General features: G+C 46.6%; 1 protein-coding gene across 3 annotated transcripts in view; it reads right to left on the bottom strand.

Moving 5' to 3' along the window:
• NKD1 (NKD inhibitor of Wnt signaling pathway 1) overlaps positions 1–15,487 on the bottom strand; it is a 112,032-nt gene that overhangs the window by 17,418 nt on the left and 79,127 nt on the right. For 2 of the 3 annotated variants that reach the window (XM_077310878.1, XM_077310881.1), the window contains 2 exons: positions 10,192–10,298; positions 4,269–4,373 (listed from right to left, as the gene is read on the bottom strand). In XM_077310878.1, the coding sequence (XP_077166993.1) occupies positions 4,269–4,373; positions 10,192–10,298 (212 nt within the window). The remainder of the gene's footprint in view (positions 1–4,268; positions 4,374–10,191; positions 10,299–15,487) is intronic. The other variant, XM_077310880.1, reaches the window with a different exon arrangement.

Raw genomic sequence — 15,487 nt, 5'->3', positions numbered from 1 at the left:
AACATACTTTCTGTCAGTAATCTTTTCAACAACCCTGCACGGAAGGAAAATTATTACTCCCATATAGCAGATCGGAGGGAGGGGGAGATAAAGGGGGGGGGGACCGAGAGAGTGATGGAATGTCTGAGGTTTTTAGAGTTTACAACCCACAACACCACACTATTTACAATCTCTTCTTTTGTGTATGTCTGCCTTTCAAAAAATTGATGCCCTCCCCTCCGATTCTATCTTTAAAGTGCCATAAGATTCAGTTTTGCTTTTAATGCTATTTGGGAAAAGGGGGTCAAGTGAGAAGCATATAAAATAAATAAAAATAAATTGACGCTATTCCCTTCTTCTGAAAAGAATGACAAATGATCCCGTTTCTAACTCTGCTGGCCTGCTGTTTTCGAGAATGGCAAGTATTGCTTGTCTATCTACAGCAGCCTTTCTCAACTTTTTTACTCTCGAGAAACCCCTGCAACATTCTTCAGGCTTCAAGAAACCCCAGCAGGGGCACGATGGTGCAGAATAGGGTTGGGAAGCAGGGCTGTGGACACGCCCACCCGGGGCCCCTCCTCTTCCCACCCCTCCAGGCCCATCATTGGCCAGTTAGGGGGGAGTCAACATTACCATTTATGGTCATATCACGGGTAAATGTGATATGACCATAAATGTGATACGACAGCTTCAAGAGGGGACTGGGTAAACATTTGGAGCAGAGGTTCATCTGTGGCTATTAGCCAGAATAATAACCTTAACATGATAACAACAATAACATTAGAGAACGATGGAAGTGCAAAAGAACCTCAGCTCAACTCTTAATGGGACCCAGAGGGTTAGGCAGATTGGAAGCAGTCATAGTAGAGGGGGGGGGTTTGGGGGCCATTTGGAAGTGATGGTTTGGGTCGACCTCAACCAAATGCCTAGCGGAGGAGCTCCCCTTTGCAGGCCCTGAGGAACTGTTTGGGCTTTGTCAGGGCCCTGGTCTCCTCTGGGAGTCCGTTCCACCAGCTGGGGGCCAGAATGGAGAAAGCCTTGGCCCTGGTTCTTAAGGGAACCAGGCATTTATGAAACCACATGGAAGGGATTTTCAGCAAATGCTGGAATCAGGCCTAAGATTGAACTGGGACAAAGCTCGAGGGTGGGGGGGGGAGCATGAGGAAAGAGACCCAAATATACAACAAGAGAAAACACAAACCAGCCTGGATGCAAAATACGTTTTGTCTGTTCTAAGTCTGATTCTTACCCTCCATATGAAGTTAATTACAAGGCAGTTGTCACGTTCTCCGGAGGGGGCCCCCCCCCACCTTTATAATGAGTTCATCTCTTAGTAGCACCAACAACGAGGAGAAAAATAATATTAGCCAAGTTTTGTAATAACCATATTACAACGCAGGCAGTTATCTCCCTGCGTGCCAAAAGGGGCCATCGACGGCCCCGTTTCACTCCAAACATTAATGGGAGAGTTTTAAGCACAACAACAGGATACTAATTTCATAATTTTGCCATCACGCTAATTATGCTCCCAAGTACGTGCCACTTTAAAAAAGAAGCATGCATAGATCTAAACTGGAACGGCAGAAGGAGGGGGGGGGGAAGCCCCCCAAAAGAAAGAGCCGTCTCGGAAAACAGAATCAAAGCCACATTACGTTCAGAAGATTCTTAAAAGAATATTGCCAAGAATCAAAGCGTTTCCTTCTGAGATGGAATTTGAATACTTTTATGGAGATTTGTCATTACACACTGTTTAAAAAAAAAAAAAAACCATGCATGCGCCCCTCTTTAAAAATTTTGGTCAACTTCAGTTCAGGCAAACATCAAGAGAGTTTGTACTCCATCTTGCATTTACTTCTTTATTTATTTGGATGCTTTCAGTGTCCTTTTGGAAATGCGGGGGGGGGGGAGGCACACAACTTTTCAGACTGTTTTCTTCTACTCAATAGTGTTCACCACATTATTTATACCTCTAAAGCAGATTTATTAATATAATATTCATTTGGTCACGTGTGGAGAAAGCCCGAGGGCTGGAGTGGTTTATTTATTTATTCATATTTATTTATTAAATGGACTCCGGGGAATGGCAGAGCAGGGTTAGTCCACCTGTGGTCCTCCAGATGTCCATGGAATACAATTCCCACAAGCCCCTGCCAGCAAATGCTGGCAGGGGCTTGTGGGAATTGTAGTCCATGGACATCTGGAGGACCACAGGTGGACTACCCCTGTGGTAGAGGACAGGAAGGCCTGGAGGATCATTGTCCATGTCCAATTTATTTATGTTTAGATTTCTAGGCCAAAGGGCTCAAAAGGTATAAGAATGACTTTCAAAAATGGTTCTAGGGATGGTGGGGAATCTCCTACAAACAAACAATAACCCCCCACCCAAGGACCCTCTTCTAACAGGGATCCCCCAGCGGGGTGCCCAGGGGCGCAAGTACAAGGCTTTTGATCGGCCCTTGGGAGAATCGATGGGCTGCGTAGATTTTCAAAACCGTTGCCGTGGCAGCAGCTGCCACCAAACTACGACCCTCACTATATGACTTCAAGCCAGCTGTGGAAACCATTTTGTGGCTGGCTCCGCCTCCTGTGGCAGCCATTTTGGGACCGTGCCCACCACAGTGTCTCAGAATTCCAACGGTACCCACCCGCAGGCTCAAAAAGGTTGCGGACCCCATCCAGTCAAACGCTTATAGATGATGATCACCTTGGCCCGATCAGCACACATGTGTGCTTGCTTAACTAACAATGCCTGCTCTGGAAAAGCGAGGCGTAGAGCTAGCCCTTTATTTTTGTATACAAAACTACAGCCGTCAAGATTATCCAACAAGGTTCTTCGAGGCCATGTCGCCTTTGCTTGCGTTTCTGTACCGAGAGCCACCGGCTACATTCTGTTGCTTTGAAATTAAATCCGATGGTGGGCAGTGGATAATTTGACAGGCCGGCCCACGGCTCCGTGCCCGTAAATATGATTGACTGACGTAGCTAATACCACTGGAAAGAATTTCAAAAGAGGACGCTCGCTATTTGGGTTAGCTTGACTAGGAAAGGGCACAATTTTGCAATGGTTCTGTTTAGACACTATGTTTAGAGAATCGTTCCTGTGGAAGAGTTTTATCCCCGCAAAAACAAGCAGTTTTAGAATCATAGAATCATAGAGTCGGAAGGGGCCATACAGGCCATCTAGTCCAACCCCCTGCTCAACGCTCTTAAACGCTCTTGGTTTTCAAACAGCTAATCCTGGACATCAAACAGCAAACGGCTCCATGTGTTGGGTGCGTGCATGTGTGTTTGTACAGGCAAGGATTCTAAACTAGAAAGCTAAGAGGTGACCAGAACGGACTTATCCCTTGATGGCTTTGACACCAAGTGACGAGTTGACTGTGGGAATGGGCTCAAGCACAGCTCCTCCCTCTCCACAGATAGGACTTTCTGAACACCTTGAAACGCAAGGTTTTCCAGCAGCTTCGATTTATACATCTGGCAACCACTAATCAAGAACACAGTAATGGAGTGCAGGGGGAACTGCTTATGGACATCAGCCAACCTTACTGGGAGGGCTGATCTCTGAGAAAAATGTCTTTGGGGCCTCGCAGTTTTCAGATTTTTATGGCTGATTTTACATTCGTGTTCATCAGGGAGACATTCCTAAGGGTGCATGAGATGGATGGATGGACGGACAGACACCAAGATTCTCTTCCACAACTCCTTGGCCTTCGTGCCTCTGAGATTGTCAAAACTAGAACAGATCCCTTGCCACCATCTATGACTCTAGACCTAGCAACTTGAGGTCCCTAAGCCCCACACCATCTGTGCCAGGGGAAGGGCCCTGGGTGGCCGTGTACACAGTATGCTTCCTAATCATATTCCACAAGATATCACAACTTTTGGGGTTTCTCGAAGCCTGAAGAATGTTTCAGGGGTTTCTCAATAGTAAAAAAGTTGAGAAAGGCAGACCTAGAGTTTCTGGCACTGCCCAGAGATAGGTTTTCTGGCTCAAAGAGAACTAGGCCACTGTTATATTAACTTCTTGCTTGCTTCTTCGGCTTTGCCCTTCTTTACTACCTCAGTCAGCGTCCTCTGCTCTTTTTTCTTCCACTTTCCACTGGGCACACAAGCCTGTCGGGGTCATTAGTTCTTCAAGGTTGCCGCAGATGAGCGAGGGCTAACTGAACATTCCATGACATCATACCAACTCAGCCAATCAAATGTTTCACGTCACAAACACAAGAGACAACGTGGGACAGATACCATTTCTTCCTGCTAGCAAACGTGAAATGTGCATGACTCACTCTGCTTACCTCACGGGTGACTCGGCCGTTGTTGTCGAAGTCATACAGTGTGAAAGTCCATTCTTGCCTGTTGTCTTCTTCAACGGACACATCACACTGCAGTTCCTAAGGAACATGGACAGAGGGAGGGATTACCTGAAGCCAAAAACCTATCGGCAGAGAAGGCCAAACTCTCATCCTGAAGACGTTAAATTAATGCAACCGCTGCTTTAAAAACATTATTTGATTTTATATTTATGATTTTATATTCTACTAGCAAGAAAGCCCATTGCAACCAGGAATGCAGTGGGCACTAGGATCCAGGGGACACCAGCAGGCGCAGATCTCTCTCTCTGTCTCCCCCCCTCCCCTGTTGCAGCAGAAGCCATAGGAGGTAATCAGGGCTGTTTGTAGCTGGGAATGGGGGCTTGTTTCGGCGGTTCTCTCTGTCTCTCTCCCTCGCAGCAGGAGCCATAGCAGGTAATCAGGGCTGGTTTGCGGTTTGACAAGGTTCTCTGTGTCTCTATGTCTCTCTCTCAGGTGCTGGCTCCTGCAGCATCTGTGAGCAAAGTGGCTAGCATCCAGGGAGGGAGGGCAGGAGCTGTAGGTGCAGGGCCAATCAGGGCCAATCAGCTTTGCTGGCCACACCCTGATTGGCCCTATTCCAACTCGGACACCCTGGGCCGTTCCACCCTCCAGGCTTTTTTACAAATATTAAGAGGAGGAACAATGGATAAGGATCAGGAACATGTTGAGAGCAAGCATTAACAAATATTTTAAAGGCCGGATCATTTTGCCCTGATCTGGATAGCCTAGTTTGCCATGAGCCTTGAATCTTTGTTGGTCTTAAAAGTGCTACTAGACTCTGATTTTATTGTGCTACGTCAGACCAACACGGCTACTCATTTGAATCTTTCTCAACAAGACTTTTGTGAAACTCTTGGGTTTCTTAATAGCCTGGAAGGGTTTCGTCTATTGGGTGGTTAATGAATTTTAAATATATTTTTAAATTAAAACAAATTATCAGGTAGTATGACCATATATGGTTATGTCGATCTACCCATCCCTCACAAAATGGCCAATAACGGGCCTGAAGGGGGTGGGGGGAGGAGGGGCCGCGATCATAAATGACTTCTGGGGGCACGGCATGGAGGTGTGGCCTGCTGACATCGCTTCCGGGGTTTCTCGAATCCTGAAGAATGCTTAACAGGTTTCTCAACGGTAAAAAGGATGAGAAAGGCTGGTCTAAATCATGAGTCAAGGGAACCATTTATGTGCAAGAACAGGAGAAACAGGGCAGCTGGTCTGAGCTCGACAAACCTGCCCTCTAGTAGGAACTGGCTACACTTCTGAAACAGAGACTACGGGGTGGAAAAGAAGAAGAGAATATACTCACCCCAAAGATATAGTACTGGGATGGGGGTGGAAAAATGGCCATTGGGCCAAATTTCTGACCTTTGCACAACATGGTCCAGCTACCTGCCTGGACTTTCAAGAAAATGTTATCTGGTCCATCTCTCCTTGCTAGTTGTTTGGCCACCCTAAGGTTTGCAGCTAACCCCAACACACACACACACATATACACACACACCTCCCTACTGTGCAGGAGAAGGAAGGTATTCAATTGCACCGTCTGTCTATTTCCCTTGGGCTAATACTCTCAGGGAATTTGAAACATTTCCCTCCCCAGTTTCATTGAACAAGGAGGAGAAACTATGTGAAAGACAGCGGCTGAAATTCTCAGACATATAATGCAAGATCCTCCAATTTAAAAAAAAGGAAAGAAGACCAAGAGTGTGTGTGTGTGCAAGGGGAGAGCAAAACCCACTTAATTCAAGGAGGGCAGGGGGGGAGCGAAGAGACTCACAGCGTGAAACAAGATGAAGTTGAAACAGAAGTGACCATTAATACAAAATAGACCGTCGGGCTAAACCGGTCTGCAAAAAAGCCCTTCCACCGGAGAGAATTTCTTTAAAACGCAGCAATAATCCCGGCAACTCCTTATAACTCATTAAAGCTCTACGTTTACTGAAGCAGAGCCCAAGTTAGAATTTATAAAGGGAGGGGGGAAATAATCCTCACCAGCATTAAGCGTGGGTTAATGCCGACCGGTTTTAAGACTACAATCTAGTGAATGCTAAAACCAGTGCCCATCAACAGAACATAGTAGGTACGACTGTGAAGGTTTCTCCAGTGACCAATTATCAATTTACCATCCAGGGGTAGTCAAACTGCGGCCCTCCAGATGTCCATGGACTACAATTCCCAGGAGCCCCTGCCAGCGAATGCTGGCAGGGGCTCCTGGGAATTGTAGTCCATGGACATCTGGAGGGCCGCAGTTTGACTACCCCTGAACTAGGCAAATAATTGTAGTTGTGCTCGGAAGGGGGGAGGGGAAGAAATAACCCAAAACAAGATTCATTTGAAAAGACAGCCATGCAGGAAAACCTGAAGGTCACAGGAAGAGGATGACACAAATAATAGACTGAATCAAGGAAGCCACATCCCGGAGCAAGGCTGTGAAGAACAGGAAATTTTGGAAGAGACTGGACTACGCTTAACACCCACCCACCCAGCGTGGCGTTGTGGTTAAGGACGACAGCGTCTAATCTGGAGAACTGGGTTTGATTTCCCCGCTCCTCCAAATGCAGCTAGCTGCGTAACTTTGGGCTGATCACAGTCCTGATAGCGCTGTTCTCACAGAGCAATTATGCCAGAGCTCTTTCAGCCTCGCCTACCACGCAGGGTGTCTCTGTTGTGGGGAGAGGAAGGGAAGGCGATTGTAAGCCGCTTTGAGACTTCGGGCAGTGAAAAGCAGGGTATAAAAACAAACTCTTTCTTCTTCCTTTGGGTAGTGAAAAGTGGGGTATAAGAAATGACTCTTCTTCACCCTATGCAGAGCAATACCCTTTGGAGTTTATTAGCCATCAGTACCCTTGGAGGAGCATTAGCACTGTTTAAAACTGCACTGTAATCTATTGACCTCTTGTTTTGTTTTCCTGCCATCTCCCATCTCCCAAAAATTATATTTTGGGAAATCAGTGGCAAAAGCTCAGGGAGGGGGGCAGTTAAGGATAAACCTGGCTACACACAAATAAAATAAGCAAGCACCAAATAGCTTTAGCGTGAAATACCTGCTCCATCAGCTGACTTGAAACCAATTCCCTACAGCAGTTAACTGTAACCTGCCCCCCCCCCTCCCCAAATCCCCTGCTGAGTTCAAAGGAAACCTTCCCTCTGCTGTATCCAACCCTGGCCAAAAGCTGCCCCAAGCCCCCCCCCCCCATCGATGGAAACAAGAGTTTCGTCTTACACAAACATTTCCAGCAACTTTAAAAACCAAGGCACCTCTACCACCTTGAATTTAGAAATCTCTGTCTCAACAGCCCCAATTTGGATTCTTTTGTACCTGGGTCAGAAGACGAAAAGCGTTCATCCCTTTAAATGAAAAACCCTAAAGCTTACATGGTTCAGAAGCTTTGATTTGACGGACTGTCTGTGTGTGTGTGTGTGTGGGGGAGATACAACACCTGGTTCTTTGCCACAAATTAAGAGCTCTCCTTGGCTTGCGCTGCCTAACACGCAATGACTTTTGTGGGAATAAGATGTGCATGCTTGTTTAGAAGGTTTTTGTGCCCTGCTCTTCTCTACCCTGTGGAGTCCCAGTCCCTTTCCCTTTCTCTCCACACCACAGGCACTTTGTGAGGTAGTTGGAGCTGAGAGAGCTCTGAGAGAACTGTGACCGGCCCAAGGTCACCCAGCTGGCTGCATGTGGAAGAGGAGTGGGGAATCAAACCCAGTTCTCCAGATTAGAGGCTGCTGCTCTTAACCTCTACGCCAGACTGGCTCTCTGGGTTAGCTAGTCACTGGAGTTTTCCTGGACGGATGTGTGTCCCTGAAGAAAGGGCTAATTTTACTGTGATGTGCCGAAAGTTACTCAGTTTTCACAAGCACGCCAATAAAAATAGGACTAAGTCTTATGGGGAACATCCCCTTCCCCAACTTGTTTGCTCTCTAGATCAATTTCAGTATTAAAGATATACAGTGTTTATTTGTTTATTAAAACATGTATACCCTGCTTTTCCACCTGGTCCTGAGCAGCTTGAAATAATAGTTTGTTTACTTTTTTTAATGCCAGTAAGAATCAGAAAAGGTAACAAACCACAAATCTTTTCCTTCCCCTACCTTAAAAGATGCCTGCCATTCCAAGCCCCTCAAAATGTCTGTATTCAAGCCCATTTGGTAACACTTTCAGAATTAGCCTAGCAATAGGCACAGGGGTGGCCAAACATTGGCCCATGGACTACAATTCCCATGAGCCCATGCCACCTGGAATTGTAGTCCGTGAACATCTGGAGAGCCACTGTTGGGGCATCCCTGCTAGGGGAACCGTGGCATGGAATTCTTTCCTTTACTGCATGGGTAATAACAAATCCAGTATCATATGAGGGAGAGTATGCAACAGAAAGTGTTGATTGGCTGGTGCTCGTGACGTCACTCAGGAAGTTACCAACCCCCAAAGCAGTTTTACACTTCTAAAAGCATATCCATCCATCCTCAAGCCATGACTTTTTGCGGGAAAAGAAGTTTGGCACCAAATCTACTACTTTCTACAACAAAACTTAAACTGGGGACTATTTGCAGCTTTAATTGATGATCAGAAGAACTCTTTATTTGACAAAGAGGTGGCCCTTAGTTGGCTGTTCACTGAGACATAACACACATGTTTTGGTGTCATCGGTGCACCTCCATCTCGGTGTGACAATGTGATTTCGGTGCCTGTGTTTATTAAATCTCTCTCTTTATAAGCAAAGCCTGCCAAGACACGACGTCTGGCAACTTTACGATGTTTGCTCGTCTCCCAAGGAAACAGGCCATCTGACTCATTCTTGACCGGATCGTTTCTTCCACTGTGACCATGTCAAGGTCGCAGCACTCCGTAGGCCCAGAGATAAAAGACTCTGGCAAAAGCATCTTTTCCACCAGGAAGTTTATAACTAGAAAGAGAGGAGTCACCTACAAAGCACGCACACGCAGACAGACCAAACACAACGGCACGACAAAAGAGAAGGCTCATAAAAAGAAGGAAATCGAAGCGTTTCCTGTCCAAAGGTATGCAGCATGGGTCTGGGGCGGGTTTCGGTCTGCTGAGCTAAATTTTCACATTCTTCACCCCCATCCCCAGCGGCCACAGATTCTAAAGCTCTTGGATTGCCCATCTCCTCCTTAGCCAAGTTTATTCCACGCTCACCCTGCGATGCCAACAAATATTCGGACACTCCCTGTCTGTGCATATACTTCACTGGAAGCATCATTTCTATTACAGAAACTTTCTCCATTCGCATGTAAAATTTGGCCCTGGTTTCTAAGAGCTTGGCTAAGAGATGAGCTACTAATTGGAAAGTCCCCAGTTTGAATCTCACCTTGGCCCTGAACTCTGCAAGTTGCTCTCTCTCATTCTTTCCCTCTACAGCGTAAGGCTAGTAATATAATCTATTTTACAGTGCTGCTGTAAGGACTGCAGCAAGAGAGCCTCCTGAACCCGGTCACCTTCTTTCCAGGTGAACCATCCTCGACAACAGAAACAGCATAATGTGCAGGTTAAGAGTGGCACCCATTCTAGCCACTCGCCCAAACACAGGTAAAGTTACTGCCGTGCGATTGGATGCAGCAAACCTTCACAACTCACGAGGCCAATCATGGTTCTTCATCTACATGCCGAAGCCTGATTGGTGACTGAAAACTCCGCCTGCCTTGCGCTTCCGCTGGCCCAGCATGACAGCAGAAACCTACAGGGCGCTCCCCAAAGTCTGGAAGGCCAGTGCTGGATTTTGGAAGCCGAAACGAGAGAAACGACGTTTATCCATCGAACAGCCTGCATGCCAGCCCAGCCCGAGTTTTAGATGGCTCCGGGTTTTGTTTTGTTCTTCTTAGAAGGCCTTACCTCAAATTTTAGTTGCTTCTTGGCGCTTGCACGTGCATCGTTCTCCTTTTCCATTTTCTTTTCATCGCCGCTGCATGTACCATCCATCTTCTCTGGGGGCAGAGCCACTAGAAGGAAAGAGAGAGAGGGAGGGGAAAACACATTCAGAAAAAAGTTCGAGAACCATCTGCCAACTGTCGTGGGACCGACCGGAAGCCTAGTGCAGAAAGCAAATTTTTCAGCCATTTCAACTTGAAACTCGGTTTTAAAGTAGCGATTACATACCCACAAGTGTGTGATTAGCAGTGACACCACATGTTGTTCGACTTGCCCCCTGCACTCAAATTAGTACCCTTCCGTTTCCACGATCAAGGGATGCATGCCAAAAAAATGAACCAGGTTTGGGTCAAGCAGCACACAGCTTCTAACCCTGGTTCGAGCCAGCTGACGTCACCATCTGCGCCGGCACAAAAGATTTCGCTGGATTCAAACTTAGTTCGAGTTCTAGTATTATGGGAAGGAGAAAGTGGGAAAGTTCTCTTCATCCTCTCTCTCTGCCCTGTGCACAACCTACGGACGTCCATCTTTTTGCTCTTCCACCAATTGCAAAAGAAGGATTCGGCATCTGAACAAACAGCGGGCTATCAAGTCACGGGCCAAATGGAGAACCGAATGCTTTTGGTTCTAAAACACTGCAAATTAATCTTTCCACGTATTCAGAGAGATAAATTATACATTAAAGCAAAGTTTTCCAACAGGTAAAAGCTGCGCGGTGACAAATTCGACCCACATATGTTAAGAGTTAAGACTGTATGGCATGGAGGGGGGGGGGGGGCTTGCTGCATAAATGCCTTGGAAATACTTTAATATTTCACATAGGCAATGCTTTTCTGTTCCTTTCACCTGAGATCTGGTTGCTAGGAGAATATTTCCTTTAAAATCTGTCTTTAGCGATGACATAATTTCTAGAGGGGGGGGCTTTCAAAAATAGGGATCCGTGCTCTTTCCATTTTTTAATGCAAGCTTTTACGCAGACAGCACTAAGCAGGCTAAAGTCTAAACAGGAGAGGCTGTAGATATATATAGCAGGAGATATATTGATCTATTATTAGATTTATTGGCCAACCCTCCCTGATAGGCTTGGGGCAACTCAGGTCAATTAAAAATATAAATCCAAATTAAATATAAAACAATTAAAGCAGTTCTTAGCCTAAAAACCCTCTAAGAGTGCCCTAATCATTCTGGCATGGATCTCGAGTTGGAGAAGGGAAGGGCTTTTTATAGATTGTCCTCATCCAAACGTCCAGTGGAAAAGTGCCATTTTACAGGCCTTTCAGAACTTTGCCACCTCTGACAGGGCCCAGGTCTTGGCTGGCAACTCTGATAATGGTAATATTTTATTAATGTATTTATTATATTTATATACCGCCATCCCCTAAGGCTGAGGGCAGTATATATGCCCCTTTCTGAGGGTTCAGGATAGTAACAAATTTTCTAAAGCAGAAAGACATCAGTGGATCCCTCCCCATATGTGTGATCTGTCCTGGATGGAAAAGATTAGGGGAACATCTTGCTAATCTGGCTGGAATAGTCATTGGGGCGATGAATGCCGTCATCTATTTGTTGATATTATTTTTAGTTTTTGTATAATTGGGGTTTTATTTATTTATTTATTCAGATTTCTATGGGGGTTTTAATGCTGTGTTTTATTGGGTTTTATGCGTAAACCACCCCGAGGCGATTTGTCGTGAGGGGCAGTATAAGCACTAAATAAAACACAATATAATGAAAACACAACATGAAAATCAAATTAATTTACATCCCATTGCTACAAAAGTAATTACTCCTGGGCGGCTACAAAACTTCAAGGCTGACAGGAAACCAATTCATTGGAAATGTGGCGTCGGAGGCGAGTTTTAGGAATAACATCAGGGGTAGGCAAACTGCGGCCCTCCAGATGTCCGTGGACTACCATTCCCATGAGCCCCTGCCAGCGAACACTGGCAGGGGCTCATGGGTATTGTAGTCCGCGGACATCTGGAAGGCTGCAGTTTGACTACCCCTGGATAACGTGGACGAACAAAAAGGTAAATCAAGCCCAAAATCAAAACTGACTAAACTGACGCTATTGTCGTTTGTCATATAAAAGTCAAGAGTCACTAGAAAAGACAATAGTGTGAGGTAAAGTTGAAGGCGGCAGAAAGTGAAGAAGACCCAACCGGAGATGGATCGATTCAGAAGAAGAAGAGTTGGTTTTTATACCACGCTTTTCACTTCCCGGAGGAGTCTCAAAGCGGCTTACAATTGCCTTCCCTTCCTTTCCCCCACCACAGGCACCCTGTGAGGTAGGTGGGGCTGAGAGAGCTCTGACAGAATTACTCAGTGAGAACAGCTCTACGATGAGCCCAACAACACCCAGCTGGCTGCACGTGGAGGAGCGGGGAATCAAACCGGGGTCACCAGATTAGAAGCCGCTGCTCTTAACCACGACACCATGCTTGCTCTCTTCAAGTCAAGGAAGCCACCACCCTCAGTTCGCAAGCCCCGACCGAGCAAGGCTGTTGATGACGTTTTTGGACAGCATTAGTTCATACGGTTTGCCATAAGTTGCAAAGAGACTTGGCAGAACTTAACACACACGCCTCATTTCGAAGCTACTTTTCTGATAAAAATTGCCCAACACCGTGGATACGATTGAGCAACCGCAAACAAGTTAATTCTGAGGCAACGGATGATTTCCAAACTGTGCTATTCCTGGAGGAAGAAAAAAACAACAACAGCAGCACTGTTGGAGGAATGGGAAGGCGACTGTAAGCCGCTTTGAGCCTCCTTCGGGTAGGGAAAAGCGGCATATAAGAACCAACTCTTCTTCTTCTTCTTCTTCTTAACGTGTGCTTTAAAAAAAAAGTCTATTCGGTCTGATCCTAGCTTGCTTAACAGAAGGGAAGGCCTGGCGAATGCAGGCAACGGAATATGGGGCTAGAGTGGTCCGTGCCGCTTTATCTGCAGGCGAGGGCCTCACATTTCCCCGAGTCCTCCCCTTCTGTTTTAGCACATGTGTAACTCAAACTTGGCTCCGGCACATGTGATGAAGCTCCTTGTCCTCCGGTGAAATTCCCAACCTCGAGACGTATGGAAAATATGCCACCTTCGAGCTTCGTCCGCATCATTCACCGGGGAGCCGGGACCCCAACCGGGGTGAAAGCATCTATTAATAAAACGCGAGCGCTCGCCGGGAAGAGTTAAAACTGGCCGCCCTGTAAACCGAGACCACCGTCGAGCGGCATGCCACAGTTCAGAGACACACAATGTGAACTTCCACCAAGAGCCCTGCCAACAATATTAAATGTCTCCAGGCCAGACTGCTATCTTAAACAAGAGGCAAGCGTGTTCCCAGCCGCCCGCGCCATTCGAAAATCGGTCAACGGACACTATCGCGGCTGTGAAAAGATTCGCTTTGCTTCTTCTTCGGATGACAAACCTACACAAAACGAGCCACGCTTTGGGGTTCAAGAGCTGCAGCTGTAGGGAGACGGAGCCTGCTTCTCCCGAGAAAAACACGGCAGCCTAGATCCAAAGAGCTACTTAAATTAAAAGCAAGCCCAAGGGACAGAGAGCGTGTGTGCAGAGTGCAGTGTGCCTTGTAAGTCCGCTCTGGTTTCTGCAGTGGGTCACCCCAGCAAGTAACAAATGGCCTCGGAGGCACTCCTTGGTGTCAGAAGCCGTTTGCTGTTTTGCATTCGAGGCAGCTGTTCAAGTAGCGCAAACCCAAAACGTCTCCCTCGCCCAAAGCTCCTTGGGAGTGTGGAACTAGGTGTGCACGTCTTTGGATCCTGCCTTGCACGTTTCCCCAAGAATAAAGGAGGACGCAAATGGATCAGGACAGCATCCCACTAATCGAGTATTTGATCTCGAGCAGCAGTTAACATGCTTCTTGCCATCTGCTTAGGTGCCTTTGGGGAATGTCAAACACACTGTGACAACTTAATGCAGATTTGTCACTGAGCTAGCCTCTTTTACAATGTCTTTTTGTGCTCAATTTTCTTGCTCGTTTCTTGCCTTCATTTACAGCCCAGGTGGTTAAAGGGTACAAATGATATCTTTTCCACATGCCTTTGTGCGTGTAATTATATAGGATAATAAATTCCAGAGAAGTAGCCAAGTTCAGGGCTGGCCCTGGACCGCAGGGGTGCTAGGATCTGGGGGATGCAGAGGCAGGAAATCCCAAACCACCTCTGAACGTCCTTTGCCTTGGCGTGCAGAAAGTCCCAAGTTCAATCCCCAGCATCTCCAGTTAAAAGAATTATGCACCAGATGATATGAAAGACCTCAACCTGAGACTGTGGTGAACTCCTGCCAATCAGATAAGTCTGACCTTGACAGAGTTACGGGTTGTTTTCTTTTCTGATACACATTGGCAGATAACTTGGCTTGCTTATGAGACTCACCCAGACAGCTGGGCTGCTACGTATGTATGGGCCACTCCCCACTTGGCGAAAGTCTTTGAATATACTGAAACCATCTTGAACGTCCATAAAACATCCGGATTCCAGTGCCAGAAGTAAACATTGGGGGAAGAGCTTGGCCTCCATGTCATGTTGCTGACCGTCTAGGGGGACTGGTTGGCCACTGTGTGAGACAGGATGCTGGGTTGCTCCCTAGGTTCTAATGAAGATCTCCACATCTGTGCCAGTGGTGGCCAAACTGTGGCAGGGAATCATGGTAATTGTAGACCACGAACATCTTGAAAGCCACAGTCTGGTCACCTCTGCTCTATGCCTTGTTGATGGTCCTCTAGGTTGGCCACTGAGTCACAGTGCTGGATTACATGAACCACAGGTCTGATTCCACAGGATTCTTCTGACATTTTTTATCAGGGAAGGCCTCGACCTGTATGACCTGGTGTTGGCCATCCAGAAGGAACTGGTTAGCCCCTGTATGAGACTGGATGCTGGACCAGATGGCCACTGGTCTGATCCAGCAGGACTCTTCTGATGTTCTTATGAAGGCCTCAGCCTCCATGTCCTGTTGTTGGCCTTCTAGAGGGGCTGGTTGGCCACCATGTGAGGCAGGATGCTGGGCTAGATAGAACTTTCATATTATTCACTATGGCTCTTCTTATGTTCTAGTATCTTTCCTGGCTTGAGATTTCCGACCAGGAAAATCTGAACAGGGGCTTTCCCCCCCTCCTGTTGCTCATGTCTCATTTTCAGTCATCCGATGATTGCATCTTTGAAAAACATTACGTTCGCTTCTTCGTAGAGTCCCTTTTCTCCCCCAGAGTCTTTCTTTCTTTTTCATTAATTGGAAAGTATGT

This window comes from Paroedura picta, chromosome 14, assembly GCF_049243985.1.
Source record: "Paroedura picta isolate Pp20150507F chromosome 14, Ppicta_v3.0, whole genome shotgun sequence".
Taxonomy (NCBI): domain Eukaryota; kingdom Metazoa; phylum Chordata; class Lepidosauria; order Squamata; family Gekkonidae; genus Paroedura; species Paroedura picta.
This window is presented reverse-complemented; position numbering and strand designations above follow the sequence as displayed.